The sequence below is a fragment of the Bemisia tabaci genome, chromosome 6, assembly GCF_918797505.1.
Source record: "Bemisia tabaci chromosome 6, PGI_BMITA_v3".
Classification (NCBI taxonomy): domain Eukaryota; kingdom Metazoa; phylum Arthropoda; class Insecta; order Hemiptera; family Aleyrodidae; genus Bemisia; species Bemisia tabaci.
The window spans coordinates 14,338,803-14,355,237 of record NC_092798.1 but is presented as its reverse complement, the minus strand read 5'-3'; the positions used below and the strand labels follow the sequence as shown (position 1 = coordinate 14,355,237).

Below are 16,435 nucleotides of genomic sequence, written 5' to 3'. Positions count from 1 at the left end.
GCATGAAACGTTAGAAAGAAATGAAAGATTGGAAATTCCTGTGAAATATTTCATGACGTTTTACGAAGCTGTGAAATGTTTCATATTTTACAGGGGCTAGAGTATGCAACCCGCACTCACACACACGAAAATTGAAGAAAGTCGCAATTTTCAAATTTTGCGAAAAATGAGAAGGAACCGGTATTTTTCAATATATTTCATATATCAAAGTTCATGGGTGCAAATAATTGGCGTTCAAAAAAAACATAAAGGCCAATCTCGGAGTTACCCCCCCCCCCCCCCCCCCCGACGAAATCGAGCTCACCGTAAAAGTTTCCCCACCTTAAACCGGAAGAGCAAAAGTTTCGATACGAGAGAGCGATCCCTCAGAAATCCCATCGAATGCCGCCATCCCTCCGACTAGAGGGCGTGTCTCTTCTCCCACATGAGCCCCGAAAAACGTAGAGTTATACTGAGAGCAGGGCTCGCGTGGATATAGCGGTGCGCCTTTACGCCGGTGGGGCGACGGACTGACTACGTGGAGAAAGGAATGAGCCAATTTCTAAATCCTGCGTCGGGAGGAGTGGCGCGCGAGGAGGAGGGTGGGGTGGGGGTGGGGTGGGGGTGGGGTGGGGGTGGGGTTGGGGTGAGAGTTTGTGATTTAATTTGAGGGAAGTGGCGAGTCACGTACCTTGACTTGGTCTTGCTCTCCCTGATACTCGATGTTCTGGAAAATGGTCCATGTGTACCGCCGCTTCACTTCCATCCGAGCCATGTACCGCCGGTACCACTTCTGGATCAGGATGGCCGCCTTCATGCCTGGAACGAAAAACAGTGAGAACACAGTGAGTTCAAGTGACCAAAATCTTGTGTTAACACAGAAAGTAAAATACGAAGCTCTTGGTTGATTTCTTGTGTTGGTTTTTCTTGCGTCGAATCAACCAATTTTTTGTCAGTATGTCGGATTTTTTTAAGCCAACGTGCGTTAAAAATCAGCATAAGGCTGAAAATCTCAATACAGAGGGAAAAGCTCATAGGAGCACAATTTTCCCTTATGGCCTGGTTACACGCTCAAATTTCCGTCAAATTCCGATCAAAAAGATGACCAAGATGGCGGTCGAGAGTTATCTAGATTGATGAGTAAAATTAATTAAAACAGCGTGTTGATTGGAATAAGCATGAAATAGGCACGGTTGTGTGGAAATCAGATGAAGGATGAGCCCCACAGCTCCATTATCTACCATCAAATTTTTGCAGGCCGCAGAAGTTTGATGGTAGACGGCGCGCACCAGTCACCATTTGATCGGAAATTGATGGAAATTTGAGCGTGTAACCATAGCATTAAAGAGATACGCTATTTGGATGTATTTATGCTAAATGGAACCATGTGTAAGTGGAAAGATGGGGTTTGCTCGTTAGTTGAGGGCCATTAGAATGAATGGGGATTGTAAAGCGCCTGTGACGTCAGCGGTGACGACCGGGCTCGACGAGCTCGTCCCTCGTCTTCGGGGCGCTTTAACTCGTGAGCCCTGTCCACAACGCTCTTATCACATGTCCACGGCTCACGAGTTAGCGCTCAGTTCAGTTCCTTTTGATTTAATGTCAAATCCCGCTTTTCCATTTTCTCAAAAGGAACTATCTCCACTTTTACACTGTTTCTTATGCAGCTTCCACGAGCACACCCCATCTTTCCACTTGCATCTAGTTTCTTTTAGCATAAATAAGTCCATTTCGTGTAACAATAGTGACGACCATTCAGGAAGGCATCTACAGACGCGTTTCGGCTTTGTTGCGCCGATCCTCAGTGCAGCGCAGCCTCCTGATTTTCCTGCTACCGAGCTCGAAGAGGTCGTGAAAACCAGCCCGAGACTTGAGCAAGCGATAGCTGCGGCAAGTAAACTTGCGCCATCCAGTAAGCGATTATCTACCGCAATTGTTTGTGCAAATTTTTGAGTTAAAAATCTGCGTCCCGTGTCCCCAAAATCCCATGATTAAAAATCCCATGTTGAGACAAGGGATTTTTAATCATGATTTTTACTCTGAGGGATAGCCTACGGTTTGTGTCGATTTAACACAAAAGCGCGTTGAGCAACCATATCATTTAGGTTGACCTGGCACACAAAAAAAAGTAACACGAAGTAAACCAGAGTGTCATCAAACACGGAAATTTTTAACCGTGCACGATCAAGGCGGAGCACTTAGTACGGACGGGTATACTGACGTGCTAAGGCAACACCCCGTATATGAGCACTCAGACGTAGCCATATTGTCCTCGACAAAAAACGAATTCATCGGGAAAATTTTGAATATTTTTCTTCAAATTTTCAGACCATTTTATACACAATGCAATGTAAAATATCTGAGCATTTCATTAAAAAAATATTAACGACTTTATTCAAAACTGCACGTTTTATCCGGGGAAATTTGGCAATTCTCTAATATTCATACCCAAATTCCGCATTCCTCAGCACAGCAGTGTATTTAATGCGATGAAACAGATTGGTGTCGTTAAGTATGAATTTTAGCCGTCTGCATTTCCTAGTGAGCGAGTGGAGTGATGATTCTCATACTCCTATACAGGCGACGTAATTTAATTAGCTCACTTATCACAGCTGAATTTTCATTTGGAGGAAAATAAGCGCAAATAAATGATGGAACTATAAATCACGCATCCTAGTTAGTGGTAATATGGATTTTTTTCATACATTTCATTTTTGAAAAACCAGAATTCATCGCCATTGCAAGAAAATTTAAGTGAGTTTTTCTCTCTTGTTTTTGTCTTCTCTAGAAAATGCTTTGGATTCTTTTCCAAAAATGTCAAATGATACTTCTGATACTACTTCAAAGAAAAAAAAATTATCATGAGGGAAATGATAAGATTGGTACCTAAGATCAAATACCATCCTTTGTTTACCAGTGAAACAGAGTTTTCATTCCTTCGATTTACACGCTGAAAAAAGAAAGGTCTGCAATTGAATTCCTGCTTTTCGCATTTTTGTTTTCCCCTCTCAAATGGCAATGAAACTCAACCCAAACCTCAATACACAATGCATCATAAACAGATGCGCTTGCAGATAATTTATCGACACGCGGAACATATTTATTAGGCAATTGCCCGTAATGTAAAAGTGAGCTTAAATATATATTATCTTGCACCGAGAACGCGAAGTTTAATGTTATAAATGTAATGATTAGTACTTAATACTGAAAGAAAATTGGGAGTACAACACCCTAAACGATATGCGCTACATAAAAATGAATAGATTTCGATGAAAATACTGCTGAAGATCTTTGGGCACAAAGCGCCTTCATTTCGAAATGATACGCAGCTACGCGCAAAAGTCTGAATAGTTGTATCCTAGGTTTACATGCAAATCAATGAAGGCGCGCTCTCATATCTTGATCAGACCAAGTGGCTATTTAAATGATGAAGAGGAAGAAATATCATAAGCGGATGCAGAAATCTCGGACGGGGTGTGGGGGCCTCCTCCAGAAAACTTTTGAATTTTTGAAGCATCTCATAAATGTCCAGTTTGAGTCAATTTCGTCATGAATAATTGCCCAATTTTTGCGTCTCTCTCTCATCTTCTCTCGTTCCTTTCTTTTTTCTTCCGTCTCTTTTTCTTCCTCCTTTTTCCGGGCGAAGGGGGAGGGCGTATGCCCCTTACGCCCCCGCTTTGGATCCGCCTATGAGAAATACTTACAGGTAGAATATATCGAAGGTGGAACTACCAGAACACGTATCTCGTTCGCGATGTTTAAAAATCTCGATCCCTCCCATTTTATTTTTTTTAAACGAGAAAAATCAATATCATTCCTTGAAGTTTATACAGAGATTTCTTCGCCTAGTGAAGAAAAACCGCGGAAGTTTTCAAGAATTGACACTGAGTAGTTTTCCATTTAAAAAATAAAGTAAGACAGGAAGTCTGCAACGACGTCACACACCGAGATGCGCGGTCTGGTAGTTTCTACGTCGATATAGTATACAGACAAATCGGAAGTATACGCAAAAGAAAATAATACAAGAAAATTCACGGACGAGAGAGAAATAAAAATCATTCTGTTAATAGACGTTTTCAACTCCCTGGCATCAGCCTACCTGCATTTTATTCTTCGTGCGTTTCCTATTTTCACCAAAAGGTAATCAACATGAAAGCTTCAGCTTGTCTGTAAATCCTTGGATGTAACGAATAGTTTCAAAACATTTCAAGGCAGAAAATCATTTAGTTTTCTGCTGAAATAAAAAAAAAAAAAAACACGAGAGAAAACTAGGCAACTTGTTGCATCACAAGTTGTGCTGCAACTTGCTGATTCCGATGAAAGCCATCCAATTTGACATAGCACATCCCATATTTATGAGTACATCAAAACATGGCTGTGATCCCGTGTGAAATAAATTTTAGCGCGGAAGTTATCAGGCGATTCAAATATGATCCTACGCGCCGATGAGGGCTCATGTCGAAAATGATAAGAGTGATCTCGCTAACAACAACTTTAATCGGACGAAAATGTTTTTGGACGTCGCCGCAATCGATCCTCTGCAACATCAATTGGAAATGAATTCATGGCTCTCCTGCGGCATAAATGTTGTCAGTGAATGGAGATGTTGCATGTGTGAGGAATTTGCCATTTGACCGTTGATTCTTACGTAAAAGTTCGCGAGAAACACGATGGTACTACTGGTTTTCTCTGAAATTATCTCCCAAGCTCAAAAAAAGCTCTAAAAGGTGAGGCCAAAATGGAGGAGATTTCCCACCCTACCCTAAGAGTCTACCTCTACATCAAAACAAACTCTCCATGCAAAGATAGGGAGCAAATATACATTAGCAGTGTTGCCGTGTTTTCAGTTTTTGAGTCCCCAAATAAAGTGGCAACCCTGCTAATGTATTTGCCCCCTATCTTTGCATGGAGAGTTTTTAGTCTTGATGTAGAGGTGGACTCACAGGGTAGGGTTAGATATCCCCTCCATTTTGGCCTCAACTTGAGAGCTTTTTTTGAGCTTGGGAGATGATTTCAGAAAAAAACCAGTGGCACCATCGTGTTTCTCGCGAACTTTTACAAAAGAATCAACAGTCAAATCGCAAATCCCTCACTCATGCAACATCTCCATTGACCAATCATCGGGACTGTGTGCTTACACCCAAAAGCTTAAAGAGCGATCCTTTTTTCATGAACGTGCCTACTCTCATCGAGATCCAAGAATGCCAGATTTTTTTCAATAGAATTTCCACCATTACATCGATTCATATGAATGAGGGAAACCCGGATATAGATGTTTAAAACAGCCAGGCAATTTTTCAAGAGCTAAAGAAAATGGTTCGTTGAACGTCAATGGATTATTACCATCCGGCCGAAGTATCACAAGCGCCATGAGGCGTTTAAAAATTTCTGCCGCCATTTTTTCTATTTACAGAGAAATTCTTTGAAAATTTTACTGAATTTTATGGGCAGCACAAAGAGAACCGAGTGAAATTTTCGGACAGATTCAACCAACATTTTCTCTGTAAAAAGAGAAAATAGTGGCGGAAGTTTTCAAACGTCGCATTTCGCTTGTGATACTTTGGCCGGAAGGTGACGAGATGTTGTCAAATTGTCTTTGACACATTTTCAAGGAAACTTGTGAGTACTGTGTGTATTTTTCCCACTTTGTAAAATAATTTTACTCAGTACGAGGGCGTTCAATAAGTAAGTATCCCCCCTCTCTAAAATCCATAAGAATGGACAATTTTAAAAAAACTTGGGCTCAAAATCTTCCTTAGGATATTTTGAGTTCAACAAAACAAACCGCAACAAAATCGGACTATGTGCGGCCGAACGCGAGCCGTTTGAACGCGCCGAGGAGCTCGACGCTCCCGCCGAATCTGCGAGGATTTGAAGTCCGCTACAGGAGAAGAGCTTCTCTGCCAAAGCCTCAGTCGTTCATCACTGACGAAAAATCAAAGAAATTTTTGTAGAATAAGGGGCTTACCTCACTTCTCCACATAACCAGCTCGATCCAAGCAAGTCTGATACTGAGACTAAGACTAAGAGAACAGCTTTTGGATGCCTCGTGCGTGGAAGTCTTTCAGCTGACCGCGGATGAAAGAGTGGACGGCTTGTTTGACCTCTTCCACTGATTCAAAATTAACTCCTCCGAGTTCAGATTTCAGATACGATAATAAATGGCAAACCAGACCACCATTTATTCCCGTTCCTGAAATCTGAACTTGGAGGAGTTAATTTTGAATCAGTGGAAGAGGTCAAACAAGCCGTCCACTCTTTCATCCGCGGTCAGCTGAAAGACTTCCACGCACGAGGCATCCAAAAGCTGTTCTCTTAGTCTTAGTCTCAGTATCAGACTTGCTTGGATCGAGCTGGTTATGTGGAGAAGTGAGGTAAGCCCCTTATTCTACAAAAATTTCTTTGATTTTTCGTCAGTGATGAACGACTGAGGCTTTGGCAGAGAAGCTCTTCTCCTGTAGCGGACTTCAAATCCTCGCAGATTCGGCGGGAGCGTCGAGCTCCTCGGCGCGTTCAAACGGCTCGCGTTCGGCCGCACATAGTCCGATTTTGTTGCGGTTTGTTTTGTTGAACTCAAAATATCCTAAGGAAGATTTTGAGCCCAAGTTTTTTAAAATTGGTCCATTCTTATGGATTTTAGAGAGGGGGGATACTTACTTATTGAACGCCCCTGTATTTAATCTCAAGCCTCGAAAACCTCCAAGATTATATATTCTTAACTTTCCTTAACGATTAATATAATCGGGGAGAATTCTGAACATTTGAAATATTCGTATCGACGGTGAAACTGCCAAACCACGTATCTCGTTCGCGGTGTTAGAAAATCTCCTCTCCCATTTTCTTTTATTGAAGGAGAACAAATCGATATCATTTCTTAAAGTTTTCACAGAGTTTTCCTCAAACAGAGAGAGAAAATCACAGAAGTTTTCAAGAATTGACGCTGAGTAGTTCTTTATTTTAAAATTAAATATGACAGGAAATCTACAACGTCACGAACCGAGATACGTGGTCTGGTAGTTCCACTGTCAATATGGCGTTTTGCCGTTGTGCGGCAAAACGCAGTGTTTGTCAGTTTCTATGAGCGGAGCGACAGTAACAAGATATAAACGTCAAATCAAACTGAAATATGGCAACCTTCGGAAAAGTTTGAGCGGGGAGCTTTGAGGTGGGATACACAATGAGTCAAAAGGGAAACCAATCCCCACAGAGACAGGGAATTACCGGATTTCTGCTCAGCTTTCGAAAAGTTCGAACCTTCAAATTTTAAAAGTACCCCTGCTTTCGCCTCATTGCTCTAAATGTAATTTATCTTCATCATAGCTCAGTCAGCATAACTTGTTGAATTATTTTCCTCTAGAGTACGTTCATAGACAGAGTATGGCCATTTCTGTGCCAGTTTTTCATTGGTCGCGTGAAAATTATAGGCTGACACGTTGTTCTTACGGCCGTAAATAAACAAACAAGATGGCTGTTATCAGCCATTCATTCTGCCTTTTCTAAATTTCCAGTAAAAAAAATTTACTGCATCTCAAATTTTCACCCTCTCTTCGATTGGAACTTGGCGTGAACCGTTGCTATTGCATGAGCGCGAAGGGCGAATTTTGTCGATCGGACAAGACACGCATTCATTTCTCCAAGACAAAAATTCTTGAGCTGACAACTGTTGCTGCGGGAGTGCTGTTTTCTGGCCTACCTCGAATATTGAAGGATGAATTATAATTTTAATGCCTTCCACCTCTTCATAGATCACATTCATTCTGCTTTCTCTACTTTTCCAGTAAAAAAAATAACTAAATCTCGAAATTTTTACCCTCTCTTTGATGGGAAACTGGCGTGCAAACCGTTGCCGTTTCATGAGCGCGAAAGGTGCATTTCGTCGATCGGACAAGACACGCATTCATTTCTCCAAGACAAAAATTCTCGAGCTAATAATGGAGATGTTGTATGTGTGAGGAATTTGCGATTTGACTGTTGATTCTTATGTAAAAGTTCGCGAGAAACACGATGGTGCAACTGGTTTTCTCTGAAATCAACCCCCAAGCTCAAAAAAAGCTCTCAAGTTGAGGCAAAAATGGGAAGGATATCTCACCCTGCCCCGAGAGTCCACCTCTCCATCAAGACAAACTCTCCATGCAAAGATAGGGAGCAAATACATTAGCACGGTTGCCGTGTTTTCAGTTTCAGAGTCCCCAAATGAAGTGGCAGCCCTGCTAATGTATTTGCTCCCTATCTTTGCATGGAGAGTTTGTCTTATGGAGAGGTGGACTCTCCGGTATGGGTGGGATATCCCCTCCATTTTGGCCTCACTTTGAGAGCTTTTTTTGAGCTTGGGAGATGATTTCAGAGAAAACCAGTGGCACCATCGTGTTTCTCGCGAACTTTTACATAAAAATCAACAGTCAAATCGCAAATTCCTCACACATGCAACATCTCCATTTGCTTCAGGGGTGCTGTTTTCAGGCCTATAATATTAAAGGGTGAATTTTAATAGTTTCTAGTAAAAAAGAGTTACTGCATTTCGAATTCTCACCGTCTCTTCGATTGGAACCTGGCGTGAACCGTTGCCGTTGCATAAGCGCGAGGGGCGAATTTTGTCGATCGGACAAGACACGCATTTATTCCGTTAAAGCTTTTATTGTGGGGGGGGGGGTGCGGGAGGGGAACCTGTCAACCGCATCCGGCTCCCGGTTTTGCGGAAATTACCTTCATAGAGACCCCTGCACCCTGTATCTCCTTCGCTTCCCGGCACCGGCGTCGAGCGACCCCACTTGTTGCTCCGATGATTTCGAATCAATTTTGACGGGAAAGTTGCATGTCGCGCGGAAATATTCAACGTAGCCCCGCCTTGCTCATGACTTTCCGCTCGTCGAGATGGCGTTTACATCCTCGATCACTGAGTTACGGTCTCATTTGGAGCCTATTTCTGTCAAACGGAACCGTAGACGAGTCGGAAAGATGGGGCGTTCTTCAGAGAGCTGCATAAGAAACAATGTTGAAGTGGGTGCATAGAGAAAAAAAAAGGTTTTTGCATCTTGAGCTTTGTTTACCCTGTGACGTAGGTCGGTACAACCTGGCCGGCGCAATTCGGAATTAGAAGTATGAAAAACGGACCATAATGTCTGATTTTTTTGCTCAAATCAACTTTTGATATAATTTCAAGCACTTTCTATGGTATGACTTTTTTTCCATAAATTACATCACTTCCAAGAAAATCGATGTTAAAACTCGTTGTACCGACCTACGTCATAAAAAAAAATCCAAGATGCCCGAAATGCAAACACCTCCTTTTTTTTCTTTATGAAGTGGGTGTGATTCCCTTTGGAGAGGTGGAAAAGCGGGATTCTACATTCTGGCAAACGGAGCTAGGTGCCAACTGAATGCTGCACTCGTGAGCCTTGGGCATTTGACAAAATCTGGGTGGCATGAAACGCGAGAAAGTTCGGAAATTTCAGTGAAATTTATATGAGGTTTGCAGGGAAGTCATGAATATTTTTCCTTGAGATTTTCAGGAACTTAAAGTGCAGTTTAGTGCAGTTAATTGCAAACAAAATTATCAAAAAAAAATTGATGAAAAATATTCATAAGTTTACCAGGAAATTCGTGTTTTGTCAAAAGAAATTTGGCAAACGCCTGAAGGTTCATACGGCGTTCTTCCTTAGCACGGCAGGATACGCACCTCACTAGAAGATAACGACTTACTTGAGGTTTTGCTTGAAGAATACAACTGCAATCTCTTTATTAATGGGTCGAAGATTACTTGTAGAACGCACGATTTGAGGAAATTAACGGAAAAAAGAAAAAAAAACAAGAAAATTCGATGTAAAAATGACGTGCACGAAGGAATTGGCGACTGAACCGTAGAAGGATTGATCGAGAACTGCTCAAGTTTGGGACTGGGGACAAATTTCACACTGGCTCATGGAATCAATCAACTCTTGCTAAGACAGAGAGAGAGAGAGACTTGGCCCTTTGGGAAAAAAGGATTTATCTGCCTTAACTAATAGTCTGCTTTTTGCAGACAAACAAGATCAACGTTAGATTAACTACATAAATCGAATTACATATAATACACTCAGTGGCGAGGCGTGAATGATCGATTATCGATATTTCCCCATCTGAATTTATGGTGAAGAATCGATTATTGAGGTGTTCGCTGCGAATACCCTGCTTATCGATTCTTTTCCATAGGTTTAAATGGCCGATCAATCGAATCGCAAAGAACATCACGCCACTGCACGATTTCCGCATCTGATGGTGAATCTGATGGGGGTTTCGAGATTTGTCTAGAAGTTTCGAGAACTCAGAGTCAGATTAGAATTGAATCATCTGGTGAATCAGGGAGGTATAAGCGTAGCATTTTCGGGATTTGGATTTTTAAGAAAATATGTATAACAAAATATATTCCTCTAACTTTGAGATTTTTTAAAGGGTAAATGTTTGACTTTGTGAGTTTTTGTTTTGTTTTGCTTTGAACGACAAAAAATTAACTAACCACTCTGGACTGTACTTATTTCATTTTTTTTTGCTGTGAACGACACAAAATTAACCACTCTAGGCTGTAGTTATCTCATATTTTTTCCGCTTGAAGGACAATTTTTCCTGACTCCACCACACGTATAGTATGCATATTCGAGGAATAATTTATAAATAATAGTTTTAATCCTTTGTTCCCTACTGTGCGATCGGACATCTCGAGCGAGGCACGGGTTTACTGCCGTGCTAAGGAGAAACGCCGTATGAACATTCGAGAGTTGCCAAATTTCTCTTCAGAAAACAGTTATTTTCGAGGGAAGTTATGAATACTTTTCCTTGAAATTTTCAGGAACCTTAGGTGTAATTGTGAGCAAAATTATCCGAAAAATCGGAAGAAAAATATTCACGAGTTTACCAGGAAATTTGTGATTTACCAAAGGAAATGTGGCAACGCCTGAAGGTTCATGCGGCGTTTTTATTTAGGATGGCAATTTTGTGCCACCCAGTTTTAATTAGTTGTTGAACTCCGAACGCGCGACACCACGGAGCGAGGCTGTCACCGGCAATGGCGGTCAGTATACGTGGCGGAACACAATGAGTTTGTTTTTGTCATGCCAGCCGGAATAATATCACTACTCCTATTGTTCTTATCTCCACAGATATGTATTTTTACGAAATTAAAAAAAAAAAAAAAAAAAAAAAAAAAAAAAAAAAAAAAAAAAGTCTCCTGGACGGGGGCCCAGGGATGTTAGCTGAATAGGTGGGATTCCAACCGTGCAAAACTGAAAAAAAAAATAGGTGAAAACCTTGATTTCATTTTTCGGGGAAAGCATGCATGGAACAAGCGCCTTGAACTGTTCATCGTAAAAACAATGCACATTAGGATGGTAGAATGAGTACATAGGAATGTGGGATACTTTTCGATGATTTGAAAACGCACCAACTCGAAAAAATGAAAATAATCAAGACACACACAAAACTCCACAGTAGGTGAAAAAACTAGTCAGGGAAAAATATTTTTGGTTCCGAGAAACTATAGCCCTTGAGGACACTTTAAAGGTCCAAATAGTGACAGATGCGCTAACTTCAATGACCTTTATGAAAATTATAGAGATAAGAGACACCTCAACGCGTATTGATGACGGCGCAGATACAGAGCCATTCGTGCTTGATGAATGTCCATGTTGCATCTGCAAAATTGAAGGCGTGAGGCGTAAACTTGCAATGTTCCGCTCTACATGTGATGCCAAAGAGGAGTCGCTCAGATTCGGGAGAACAAGGGATGTTAAAAAACAAGCCTCAATTGCGTCTCTCCTGTCCTCGGCTGTGTCGCTCGCGTAGCCCTTCAAGTATTACTACAAATAAGACAACCGGTGCCGCAACGCAACAAGGGATTAGGGCGAAGGAACAAGGATGCGCGGTGATAACGGCACAGAGATACAACTATTCGTGCTTGATGGATGTCCGAATTGCATCTGCAAAATTGAAGGCGCGATGGCGCGAGTCGTGATTCGTGAACTCGCAATTCTCCGCTCTACATGTTGCGAATGAGGTGGCACTTAGACTTAGTAGAAAAATTAAAAAACCGAACCCCAGATTCGTCCCTCCTGTTCTCGGTTTAGTGGAACTCAATTTCGGAAATTTTATAGTCACTACTTTCTCTAAGGCAGCGTAGAGAGCCATTTTGGATACCAATGGTCTATCGTGGGTTGCCGTTAGTTAGTCTATTACCAACTTGCTTTGTCCAATGCAACCACCCGCGTCCACTGGGATCGCGTTATTTTCATTTTGTCTTCTCTGTCTATCGTTTCGTCCATGATTTTCAGTAATCACCCTGTATTTCAGAACTGTGACACGTAACCGTCGGTCTATAAAATGGACTACACTGCCGTGGTAAAGAAAAACTCCGTATGAACCCTCAGGCGTTGCCAAATTTTCTTAGATAAGACACAAATTCCCTGGTAAACTTGGATATTTGTCTTCCAATCTTTCAGAGAACTTTATTTGGATTTCGATCCAAAGCTCCTGAAAATTTCAAGAAAAATATTCATAATTTTTCTCAACAATAAACATTTCATCGAAGGAAATTTGGCAACTCTCGAATGTTCATACTGCGTTTTTCCTCAACACGCAGTGCCAGTCTCGATGCGTAAGATTCATTGCTGTGGTTATAAGCTCTGATAAAAATTAGAGTGATGGGAGCTTGACACGGCGCACGGTGGATCGAGTCAATGGGGAAGGTCGGACATGAAATTTTTGACTAAAATTGCAAATTTTGATGTTTAATTCGTCACATTTTAAATTTCAAGGAGGGCTTCAGTTAGAAAATTTTACGAGAAAACCAATGGAACCAATTTTAGAACCTTAAGTTTTGTATAAACGGAGCTATGAGCATTTAAAGTTTCCAAATTTTGTCCGACCTTTCCTATCAACTGCTCGACCCACCGTGCGGCAGAGGTTTTCAAACAGAGTGCGGGAGCTCGGTACGAGACCTACCACTTCCGTAACACTGCGTATATGAACACGATACTAATTATTAACATAACCGCGCAGAAGGGAAGGGGTGGGAGGCATGCGAAGTAAACGACCAGCGCGGGTGTGAATGCATGGGTTAAGTGAGCAGCCCGCACAATAACAGACGGTGAAGAACGTGTGGTTAACAGTTACCAAACTGGGCGAGAGAATTCTCCATACGGGCACGTCTCTTGAAGTGATCTCGCGTTATGTCGTCACCTCCCGGCCAAAGTATCGTATGCGCGGTGTGACGTTTAAAAATTTCCGCGCCCATTTCATTCTTTCACACAGAAATGGAGATGTTGCACGTGTGAGGAATTTGCGATATGACCATTGATTCTCATGTAAAAGTTCGCGAGAAACACGATAATGCCACTGGTTTTCTCTGGAATCATCCCCCAAGCTCAAAAAAAGCTCTAAAGGGTGAGGCCAAAATGGAGGGGATATCCCACCCTACCCTGCGAGTCCACCTCTACATCAAGACAAACTCTCCATGCAAGGATAGGGAGCAAATACATTAGCAGGGTTGCCGTGTTTTCAGTTTTGGAGTCCCCAAATAAAGTGGCAACCCTGTTAATGTATTTGCTCCCTATCTTTGCATGGAGAGTTTGTCTTGATGGAGAGGTGGACTCTCAGGATGGCGTGGGATACCCCCTCCATTTTGGCCTCACTTTGAGAGCTTTTTTTGAGCTTGGGAGTTGATTTCAGAGAAAACCAGTGGCACCATCGTGTTTCTCGCGAACTTTCGTATAAGAATCAACAGTCAAATCGCAAATTCCTCACACATACAACATCTCCATTATCAGCTCGAGAATTTTGGTCTTGGAGAAATGAATGCGTGTCTTGTCCGATCGACGAAATGCACCTTTCGCGCTCATGAAACGGCAACGGTTTGCACGCCAGTTTCCCATCAAAGAGAGGGTAAAAATTCGAGATTTAGTTATTTATTTTACTGGAAAAGTAGAGGAAGCAGAATGAATGTGATCTATGAAGAGGTGGAAGGCTTTAAAATTATAATTCATCCTTCAATATTCGAGGTAGGCCAGATAACAGCACTCCCGTAGCAACAGTTATCAGCTCAAGAATTTTTGTCTGGAGAAATGAATGCGTGTCTTGTCCGATCGACGAAATTCGCCCTTCTCGCTCATGCAACGGCAACGGTTCACGCCAAGTTCCAATCGAAGAAAAGGTGAAAATTCGAGATGCAGTAAATTTTTTTTACTGGAAATTTAGAAAAGACAGATTGAATGGCTGATAACAGCCATCTTGTTTGCTTATTTACGGCCGTAAGAACATCGCGTCAGCCTATTTTCACGCGACCAATGAAAAACCGGCACAGAAATGGCCATACTCTGTCTATGAAGGTACTCTAGAGGAAAATAATTCAACAAGTTATGCTGACACATGCAACATCTCCATTGAGAAATTCGGAATTTTCAAACAAATTCAACCAACAATATCTCTGTAAAAATAATAAGTGGCGGTGGAAATTTTGAAACGTCGCATGGCGCTTGTGATACTTTGGCCGGAAGGTGACGATACAGCAGCTAAAACTGCGTCTTGACACTGTTAGCTAATCCCTGGATTCACTTAATCAACTCTCTAAAGCGAAGTATGCATACGATATTCATGGTAAATCAAAAAACGTAAAAATAAAATAACATACGAGAAGTAAAATAAAGAAACAAACAATCGAACCAGTAAACAATAAGGAAATACTGATTATTTTGCCTGCTTGATTTGGATTAAGCACTTTCTTCTCGCTGGATATATGATAGCACCCGGTGTCCCGGTTATAGGACATTTCGTCAAGGATTTTCTGTTCGCGCACCTGTTTTTTCCAGTAATTTACGTCCACGCGTTTTTTCGCCACGGGAGTTTTGGCCCACGTGCCACTTGAGACCCAAAGTTAATTGGCCCAAATGTAAATACAAACGACCATTGCTCACGACGTTTCTGGATGAAAATGTATAAAGTCTTGGAAGAATGAGGGTTTGCTTGTTTTTCTGTTTTGTCTGTTTGGTCCAACGGAGAGTAATATAAAGTTGTGAGTTTTGCTAAAAATGGGGGAGCGTCAATTCCATGAGACAAAATTCACTAAAACTCTCTACACCTCTTTGGTGTAACAGGACTTAATTATCTTTCAAGAAATTCCCACCTTGTTATACCTGGACCGGATAATCCTCTATATTTGCCTCAGCTAAGGGCTCTTAGATTTTTCCTGTGTACGATAAGTATCTTGATTTATTTTGCGAGGAAAGATCTGTACTTTTAAAGGATGCCTGTCATTTTTAATACGTTCAATTTCGTATAATCTGTGCAACACCTCTGTTGTGAAATAGTTGCTTCAGGCGCCGCCGCACGGCGGGCGGGCGGCCAGCGCGAAACGCGCATTGGCGCCTACAAACCTAAGTGGATACTTCAAGCATTGTGCCATGCGTGAAGTATCCACTTAGGTTTGTAGGCGCTAGTGAGCCTCTCGCGCTGGCAGCACGCCACCGCTCCGCTCTGTTAGGCTTTATTTATACTCGCATAGTCAGCGTTTTTTAACTCATGATTTTGAAATGTTTGCACATTCTGCATTCATTATTCTCATTTAAATTGATGGGAAAAAAATATGTATCAATTTATCAAATGAGAATCATAATATAATGTGTGCTTTTTAAATATGGGTAGTTCCGTGTCAAATTAAATGATTTCCAAAGCACTTTAATTTTTTCTTTTACATTTTGTGCTTTTATTGTGCTGCAGCGAGGTGTACGCGCAACCAAACGCTCAAAATTTGACGTATTTGACTCTAAAAGATCGATGTACTGATGGGTTAAAACTAAAGATTGCGTGCTCCTTGGTTTTTTTCCTCTTTTATTCATTTTTGCAGTTTCTGTCGGCGCAACTGCGGCTCATTGAGATTAATGTCGCTTGGAAAAGGTTTTACAAATATTTGCCACGTTTTAAAAATATAAATGTTTTCAAAATGAAGTAATAATTTCGTAAAGAAAAAATTAAAAAAATAAAAAAGTACTTATACATATATAAGGTATATTGTACATCGAATATTTTAAGGATAGAAGTAAAACCAAATATTCTCCAATGACAATATAAAGAGACGATTCAAAAGGAGAAAGTAATAACATTTCATTTAGAAAATGAGCAACCATAACAACACCTCTTTCGCTCTCAATTTCTCATTAACTTATTGTGAATATAATTTTACATACCGACTAAAATATAACGCTTGGACCAAGTCACTGTTGCTTATTTTACGCGTGGGCGTAAACTACTGGACAAAAAAGGTGCGCGGGCAAAAAATCGTTGACAAAATGTCCTGAAACCGGTGTCCCCGCGAACACATGTAATCAAACCAGTGACCACAAGCATGTGTCGTCACTATGTAGTTGCATATTGCACAGTTTTTGAAATTTTATCGGGTTTTTTACACAAATTATTAGATAAACTTAAAACTTTTTGG

The 16,435-nt window shown here is 41.2% G+C and overlaps 1 protein-coding gene across 1 annotated transcript in view; it reads right to left on the bottom strand.

Moving 5' to 3' along the window:
* rdgC (retinal degeneration C) overlaps positions 1-16,435 on the bottom strand; it is a 216,045-nt gene that overhangs the window by 157,330 nt on the left and 42,280 nt on the right. Inside the window, exon 3 of the mRNA XM_072301513.1 lies at positions 671-798. Coding sequence (XP_072157614.1) covers positions 671-798 — 128 coding nt within the window. The remainder of the gene's footprint in view (positions 1-670; positions 799-16,435) is intronic.